The sequence below is a fragment of the Morone saxatilis genome, unplaced genomic scaffold (assembly GCF_004916995.1).
Source record: "Morone saxatilis isolate NCDOM2014 unplaced genomic scaffold, NCSU_SB_2.0 Contig11, whole genome shotgun sequence".
Classification (NCBI taxonomy): domain Eukaryota; kingdom Metazoa; phylum Chordata; class Actinopteri; family Moronidae; genus Morone; species Morone saxatilis.
The window spans coordinates 25,465,742-25,475,209 of NW_023339663.1; the positions used below are offsets into that span (position 1 = coordinate 25,465,742).

General features: G+C 40.6%; 1 protein-coding gene across 3 annotated transcripts in view; it reads right to left on the reverse strand.

Annotated features, from left to right (window-relative positions):
* The window catches only part of LOC118321285 (multiple C2 and transmembrane domain-containing protein 2-like), a 41,652-nt gene extending 32,184 nt beyond the window's left edge, over positions 1-9,468 (reverse strand). For all 3 annotated transcript variants that reach the window (XM_035652552.1, XM_035652550.1, XM_035652549.1), the window contains exons 1-2: positions 9,337-9,468; positions 910-1,486 (exon numbers count right to left, since the gene is read on the reverse strand). In XM_035652552.1, the coding sequence (XP_035508445.1) occupies positions 910-1,437 (528 nt within the window). In that variant the 5' untranslated portion in view covers positions 1,438-1,486; positions 9,337-9,468. The remainder of the gene's footprint in view (positions 1-909; positions 1,487-9,336) is intronic.

Genomic DNA, 9,468 nt, shown 5'->3' on the forward strand with positions numbered 1-9,468 from the left:
TCAGAGAGGCGCACACACACACACACACACACACACACACACACACACTTTCTATTTCATATATATTTTGTTAGATTTTTTTGTAGACCTAAAAATTTGTCTAAGAATGTGTTGTTTTTAAAATGTGTTAGACCAAGCAACTGGATCTCAAATAACTTAAATTAAAGAGAAAGATTGATTTCAAAATTCTAAACATTTTTCTGAGCCTACTGAACTAAGTCAGATCTCTTTAGATTTTAAAGTTGGCCATTACAGAAATAAACATCAGAATGTGTGGAATGTTGGGCATCAAATCCCAAAATATGTATAAATATTAACATGTGTCACAACAAAACACCAACTCTTAATACTATTGATTCCTACCTCATACCATATAAGATCAGTTATCTAGCACCCGTGCTCAAATCAACATCCTTGTAACGTGATATGTTGTTGTAAAGACCTGCCATTAAATGTCATGCTTTGGGAGTATACAAACACACACAGCCAGAGTTTGCTGCTGTAGACTATTGATTTTGGAATGAGCTCTAATTTCATCTTCGCCCAGCTCCTCCAAGGTAAACTTTAAAAGGTCCTGTGCAAATATACCTGAAACCTCACTTCCACCAGTGTACAATAAACCAACCCGTTCATTAGAAGTACATGATCTCTTTACCTGTGTGCTACCAGGAAACAAAATACTATACTATACTATACAATCTTATTCTACGGTCATGCTCACCGTTAATTATTCTACAAAATGTATTGATATAGAAACATTAATCCAGCGTAAGAGATATGGAAATGGAAATAAAAATCTATTAAAATGTTTAGGTCTACAACCTTTATATAAAGACCCTTTGCTTATGTTTGGAGGAATGACCCGTTCTTTCAGACACTGATTCAACATTTCAAACGCAGTGTCTGTACCTGTGAGCTGTCCTGGAAAGCCTCCATGGATGGAGTGTCTGGACTGTAGACTGTCATCATCTCCGGTAGGGCCAGCTCCTCAGGCTCCATTCCCCTGGCAGGTCTGTAGTTTGTCTCTAGGGAACTCTTCTCCTCCTCACAGAGACTGTTGAAAGACTCCTGAGAAGAAGCCCAGTCTGTGCAGTCTGTAGGCACACTTAGTCTGTGTTCACTCCTCCCAGCTCCTCCACCGGGTACTCCTGTCTTCAGGCCACTCCCACCTCCTCCTGGGCCTCGAGCAGGCTTGACAAGTGGTGAGGAGGGGTTGCTGTAGCTGGGGGAATTGTACTGCTGCAGCTGCGTGTTGGAGGAGACGTGAGCGTACTCCTGCCTCATGTCCCTCATGTCGGGAACGGAGGAGCTCATCCGGTGGTCCATGGCGTGTTCGAGCTGGATGACCGACTTGCTTGGGCTCGTCTTGCCTCGCCGAAGATGTGGCAGCATCTTCTGGCGGAGATGCCGCAGCATGCCCGGCTTCTTGGAGTCCATGATGGGAGGGAGAGTTAGTCTTTGTCTAAGATCTGGACATCACCACCAGCTAGATTTAAAAAAAAAAACAGAGACAGAGAGGAGTTAGTCACTGTCTACAGCTAAGACTGACATTAAATGTGGGCTCAGTCATTCTGGAGAAAAGTTGTTCATTGTTGATTCTCAGTTCCAGCTTGGCAAACTGGCAACCCAAAGCAACGATCTGGGAGTACAAACAGCACCTGTTGTGTTGTGTGGCTCGCTCTGAGACACTTTGTTTGATTCCTATTTACCCAAAGTGTCCAAGGTGACCTGGGAATGAGACTCAATCAACTATCTCTCTCCAGGATAACTGACCACTTTGACCAATTCATCAATGCTTTTGTCACATTCTTACATACTTCTTATATTCTCTTGCCATTAATTCTTATGAACATGCAAGGAAGCTCAGCTGTTGATCAGCCCCCAGATAATTGCAACCATTAAAGGATGACAACATAACATTCCTAATTAACTGTAATTCCAATAAAATTTTACTATAAATCCTTCATGGAATGAGAGACATATAAAACATGGGAGAAAACCGAAGTGAAAGTGTCTTAATTCAATAGTTTGACATTTTGGGAAATACGTTTATTTTCTTTCTTGCCAAGCGTTAGATGACAGTCCTCTCTCATATCTATCCATTACTGTAGATGTAAATCTAGAAAATAGTTTAAGTGCTGTAAGTGCTCTCAACAAGGTCTGTGGATTATCTTGAGTAAGCGGGTCATGATTTCTGAAGAGACTTTGTTGTTGGGTTTTCAAAGTTATTTTTTTGGCGCTTTGAGCACCACAAGCCGAGTGCCATCTGGGTACATTATATTGGAGAGAAGGCAAACATCTCTATGACTGATATCTCCAAAACTGAAAACTCACACCAAAACAGGAAAAATATGTATTTTGGTTGTGGAAGAACTGTGCCTTTTAGTCAGTGTGTAGCCATAACCATACCACTCAGTGGTAACAGTTACTGTAACATCATCTCTCACATTGTATTCACAAAGAAGATCTCATTGTTTAAGCAAGCCTTACCCGTTTTCAACCCAGAAACAGGTGCCATTGGAGCAAAAGGCATTGCATATTAACAGTAGATATCACATTATCAGCTCTTGGAACAGAATCAAAAGATTAAAGAGAAGAAGGAAGCAAGGAAAAAGAAATTCTGAACCAAACCTCAATGATATGAGGTTGATGATTAACTCATGCTTCCTATGGTAATCAGGAAATAATAAATCATTCTTCTGCATCACCATAACAGATTGTTGCAGGATAGCTTACCTTCCAACTGTATTTTACTTACTTTTATAATGAGTTTTTATTAAAAATAAAGCACATGCACTAAACTGCAGCAACCAGACAAATTGTAATTATTAACTGTATTAACTGAACACACATTCACATATGACTCTAAATGCTTCTTCATCAAGCTATATGTAACCTCAACAAAGACTAGCCCATCAATATGAGGGCAGCCACATACTGTACCCATATTTAACATACAGCAACTGCAGTGCAGGCCAATATGCAGACACACTACACAGAAATAGCACCGTATCATCAGTCAAAATGAAATGCCACAACAAAGACTAAACAAAACCACAATCTTAGCATGTGTTGTGCTGTAGGTACAGTTCCCGTAAATTACAACCTAATTGGGTTTCTTTTCACACTTCCCTTCATTAGAAATAACTTTTACACATTTGAGTATTTTAATTTGTGACCTTTGGTTAAATAACGTAAGATTAAAAGGTCCACCTACTTAATCCTACAGTCTTCCAGCAGGATCACACGGTCTATGAAAGTCTGAACCATGAGGATACATGTCATACATTATTCATTAATGGTATTTGCTCTAATGCTGCCTGTGCTTCAACACAAATGCCATTCAAACTGGCAACACTAATAAAATGATAAAACATTTGGAGGAAGAACGAGACACTTCATTTCTTCATTATGTATTGTCAGCACAGTGCATGGAAAATGTACGATTTGGAGCTAAATTACTACATTTCTACAAAGCATGCCAACTCTTAATTAAGATTCAGTTTAAAATGTCACTGTTGATTCATGTATTTATCATCACTATCATTTATCATCACTATCATATTACTGCTGATTACAATCTCCCAGATGCAAATTCAAAAGATGCGCTGCAGAATTATTTGGGTGTGTACATGTATGCATATATGTATATAAATAATTGTATATGTTGTATTATTGTATGTATTATTTAATTTCATATGTTATTATTCTAAACATTTAATTGCCTTTTTTGTAGTATGAATGGAACCTTTGTTTCATTATACACTCGTGTTGTATAATGATATGTGGTGGATAAAAACACAAAATACAAAAAATTTATAAAATAACAGTACAAGCTCTGTCCTGAAAATACATTTGCATACATTTGAATCCACAACTCTCCCGCGGGGGCACAGAGGAAGTTAGTTATGAAATGCCATTGAACTGCTATGCATTTTACCATGCGGGTATTCTGTCCACCTTTAGTAGGTCCACCTAACGTGATCATCAGTAAAAACACAGAGTGCAGCTACTACAACATTTTTAATGGCTTGTTCCTGAATTTGTGTGTGCATGTATTTGGCTGAGTCGTCTATCATGCATTTACAGTTTGCCCACTGCAAAGTCATGTTTGTACTGTAAAACATAATCTCGATTTCCAACTAAAGGAACAAACTGTGAGTAGACACTGCTGTCTGTGCATATTATGATACTTGCTAATCTGTCATCTCTCTATATGATCTCTGCACTACAAACAGCAGCAGTTGTACCTGCCAAGAGCTACTGCTCCGGTTTCTGACAAAACCTGATTTTGTAAAGCAACAGCCCCATAAGCCTCTTACCGGCCTCAGACTTTGTATTGTCATTAACTGCAATGATAACCTACCATGTTATCAGCTGGCAAAGGAAACTGGAGGAATGCCCGGGGTGGGACAGATCAAAGAACAAGACAAGGACCAGTATTTACAAAAACCGCAGAGATGATTACAGATATTACAGTAGTGACATTGAAAATACAGTTTCAGATTGAGAGTCCAAGAATTTTAAAATGTCATACCTAATTTCTGACACTGATAGCATAACAACACTGACATGATATTTCTTCCAAAAGGGATATTAGTCCGCGAACAGTAATAGTTAGTAACTTTACCCAGGAATTACTCTAGAACCACTTATTGCAATGCCCAGTTTGGAGAAAATGAGTAAACTAATGACTCAGATATCTGTAGCCTAGATTCAGAATTCTCTCTCCTGACCCACATACAAGGATTAGATTGTGGATAACTGAAAGAGAGAGACAGCAGGCAGAGGGAAAGGATGACGGCCACTCACAGGCCTGACTGTGGATGCTATTATTCAAGAAAGGAAAAGTGTACGTTTGTCATGATCTACTATTCTACTAGTGTTGCTAAATGTGTCTCTTTTCTTTTCCTGCAAAAATCTTTTACTATTTTTTATTTTTGATGACACAGCTTGAACTCGGGGGTGATTATATAAATTCATCAACTCAAAGGTGAACTGGGGTGACAAGCTAACCCCACCCATCATATCAAAAACACACTTGTGCTTGCAGGTAGCTACCAGAGTAATCTCTCAGTATGAGGCGTGTATTTGGTTTTCAGCTGGACAATAACTCTGTTTACATTTCCAGAGAACATGGTCGTGGCCTGATTTGATTAATTTGACCCTTCTCCTCCTGATCGGAGGCCAGCACACCTCTGCAGCTCCAGAGCTCTGTATCTCTCTATAGCTCAGTATCGCACATTAATATAAACCATGTCTACACACGTCTGAAGGATTTGACTGAAACCCTGCCACACCACATTAACTGAAGCTAAAAGACAATAACTTCCTTCCACTGTGCTTTTAAAGCACCTATGTGCAGAAACAGCTTATTGTGATGTCATGATTATAATATCTTTTAAATTGTTCTGATTATATGTGCTTTTGTTTGTAGGACAAAAGTCTGTAAAGTAGATGTTATGCTTTAAGCTAATTTATCTTAGTGTCCCTGTGTTCAGTACAAGGCTTGTAGGGTTGTAGCAGAGTGACTGTTTTGGTACTACCACAAGAGTTGGAAAATGTCAAAATCTACATACATCAGCCATAATATTATGAGCACTGACTGGTGGAGTGAATAACACTGTTAAATCTGGTTATCCATGGCACCTGTCATGGGTGGAACATATCAGGCAGCGAAGGTGAAACATTTTGTCTTCAAGCTGATGAGTTCGAAGCAGGAAAAATGACGACTGGGTCAGCATCCCTCCAAACCTGCAGGCTCTTGTGGGGTGTTTCCGTCTGCAGTGGTCAGATACCTTTCAAAAGGGGGTCCAAAGGAAGGAAAAGCGGTGAACTAGGAGACAGGCGTCATGGTGCAGGTGGGGAGTGAAGGCTTGGCCCGTGTGGTCTGATCGCAACAGAGAGCTACCTGTAGCTCAACTGATGAAACAGTTCATGCTGGTTCTGATACAAAGCGGTCAGAACACACAGTAGACAAACCGGTTCATCTGCATGACTAATAGCCTGCATCCCTTCTGTTGTCATTGTATTTTTTTGTTAGGGTGTTTCACGATTAGACTAGTGTCAGAGTCTCTTACAATGAACTTATATTGTAGGAACAACTTTATGAACAGAAATGAGGTGAAACATCAATGGAAGTGATACATGTCCCCAGAAAGACCATGTCAAACCTCCAGAAGAAAAGCAGCACGGAGGCATTTGGCAGCCGTTTCAGCCAAATAATGGTGTGTATGCTTGCTCCATGGTCAGTTCTACCCAGCCTTAGAGTTATTCTAGTTATACTCAAGCACTGGAGCATAAAATGACCACAATGACCATGTATACAGTACTAATGAAGCGGTACTGAGCAGGACACGCAACCCTTGATTTGACTATAAATGTAAAAGTGTAAATTGCGCCTTACTGACGGTGTGGTCCCAAAAACATTAGAGTAACAGGGCCCTGGTGTAATCATGTAACCAAATTACACAACAAGGTGGCCACACATCTGAATGAGCTATGACAGACATGTTTACGGTCAATCAAGCCGGATGGTTTGACTGGACTTAACCTGGACTAAACGGATACAATTTGAACACACACACTGCACAGCTAGCCAGGACAGTCGGACATGACAGCCTTTATTCCAATTTGTTAACAGGGAGAACTACACGTAAAATCTTGATTTAAAGGTTGCTATGTAAAGATATAAATGACGTCACACTCCCTCCCCCCTGCGTTGCTATTGCAGCTCTTTCTGGTTTGTTTACACAGTCGGCCTGCTCCATGTGCCGCTGAGTAGAGTGACAAACATTTTTCTCATCTCCGTCGTCCAGTGTGTCAGATTTAGTGGCGTCTAGCCACGTTTTTGACTACACCTGCAGTGCTGATTGTTGGAAAGACTGTGAAAAGACTTACAAAGTCAGTTTTGGTGAGTTTTTTCATTTTCCCATCCCCCATTCTTTTGGTAAGAGATGTTGGTGCTTTAATGCGACATCCAATGGCAAGTGAACTGTGCAACTATAACCTTTAAAGATATGAGCCTGTTCATGGTTAAATGGCACGTTGCGTCCCATTTACAGCACATCCCTAGTGTCAGCTTAATCTGTGGACAAGTGAAGGCTGAAGGCGCAAAGCCAGCACAGTTCAAGGTGACACTGCCGAAGCACCCATCCTTTCTGCAGGCAACCTTGTCCAGAAATACTCACTAACCTTACTTGCATCACATTTTAGTAAATGATCTGATCTTACGTAAAGAGGAAGTCTGTGAGATGGCCAAGAAAAACAGGATTACTGTCCTCGATCATGATAAATAGAGAGGTCCAAGGTCACAGCATTACACAAAATGACTGAACCTTAACGATAATGGATGAAAAACATAAGGGTGCTTCAGTGCTCTGAAGAAGTAACTAAGTAAAGCATTTGTTGATTATAGTGTTACAATATTAGAACAACATATGTGAGCATATGAGAGGAAAGCAAACACACCTGTTGCCCTACAGTACATGTAAGAGATAAAAATGTCTATTTAGAAAGGTCTATAATTCTATTTAACAAGATTTCTTTTAAAGAAATACCATTAAAAGACTGCGGATTCTACTGATAAGAAAAGTGTAACAGCCCGTGTATAATACAAGTGTCTACATGGATTTAAAAAAATGTCAACAAAGGTGCTGGGACATGAGCCTGAAGGGCGACCACTGCAAAGGAGAGAGGACACTATCAATGAGCTACAAACTGATGCAAAAGATATGGTACTGACATTCCCTAGAGATAAATTCAGGATTGTGTTGTCACAGAATAAAATGCTATAAAGACTGGGGACATGTGTGAAAAATACCCCTGCTTTGTAACTGATGAATACTCTATTCAGGGATGGTTTCATGATGTTTATCTGCTTTCCATAAGTTCTGCATTAGCAGCACCTGAGCCATATGAAAAGAGAAAGCTAGAAAGTTTTCCATTAAAGTCAACCTGATCTGATGAGATTCTGTATACAGTAAGCCTCAGTCGCTGTTATTAAGGGTGCTGGAGCAGGCTGACACATGTTCCGATGACTGTATGAAAACACATTTCTTCTTTAAGCCCTAAATGAGGTCACCACCGTTTGAAAAAAACAGGCAGACTGATTTTACAAAATGCCTGCTAGAATTCAAATAAGGGATGATAGCGTTTTAATATGATACTGGGTTAATCCGTTGTTAAACATGAAAGCACTTTTGCAGAGCGGATCCTCTACATTTTACAGATCTGAGTGATGAACAAACAATGGTTTTATCCAACCGAAGCAGACAGAATCATAATAAAAGCACCTGTCCAATTTTCAAACGATGACCACATTGTACCGGACACTTAAAGATGATATGACATCACTTATAAAAGGACTTCAGATGGCTGTTATAGTTTTTTTTTCTCAGCTGGTGGAGTTGTGCAACTGCACAGCCCTGTCTGAACAAGACAAGAAGCTATTTCCTGAAACTGTTGCACAGCTTAATGTGGGGCAAGACTAAAGCCTCTTGCAGGGAAACACAAGAAAAAATGTAATATCTCTGGCATAAATTAATCTGCAGTTCCAACGGATTTACAAACTTTGCTGTTGACAGTTTAGTGGTTACAGGCTTTAGCATGCTGTGACAACATAAACAATGTGCCAAGCCTCTGGGTCTATAGCATGCTGGAAGTTCTTTGGGTAAATCAACCAATCAATCAATAATCTATCAGTGACAGTACCCTACCTCTCCAAAAAGGAGTCCAGTAGACAGTATCTGGACTCAAAACAGTGACCCGCTGCTCTTAAACCAATCTCCTTTTAAAAGTCATGCGAATAATATGATCCTGCCTAAAGAAAGAGAGAAATAATTATACTATTATGCTCTTTTATTCGGCATGGCCACCAGGCAAGCACCAACCATTGGAAAGTGACACCACGCTTCACAGTGATAACTTGTCGCTGTGTGCAGCTGTGTGTCGCTGGAGGACTGGTGGGGGATTTAAGACTTAAAACAAGTGCTGTGTGTTCGACACCCACGCCGCACTGACCACCGACTCTCGTTGTCCAGGAAACTTTTTTAAACCGCGCTTCCCTTAAACATGTAAATATGTGGATAACTAAGAAAAGTGGTGCCAGGTGTTTGGCCGGAGTTCGCCGTGCAGCCTTCTTCCATCCAGATGTAGGCAGCAGAAAAAGAAAGTCTCCCACGAAGTTACACATTAAAGAGTCCATCTGTCCGCGAGGACGTTTCCGGACAGAAGGGGGCTCACCTGAGCAGCCCCTCCTCAATGACCCCACAGGTAACTACACTGCCTAACGTTCTGTTTCTCCCCTGGAGAAGGAAAGAAAGAGTGAACTTTTACCTTTTCCCGCTGCTAAGAACCTCCGACGACTGTTTCTCATTCACCTCATGGCTGCTGAACATAGCGGGGAGATAAACCGACAGCGACGGCCCGGAACATCGACCGTACGGTGCGGTGCGGTGCGGAGAGACT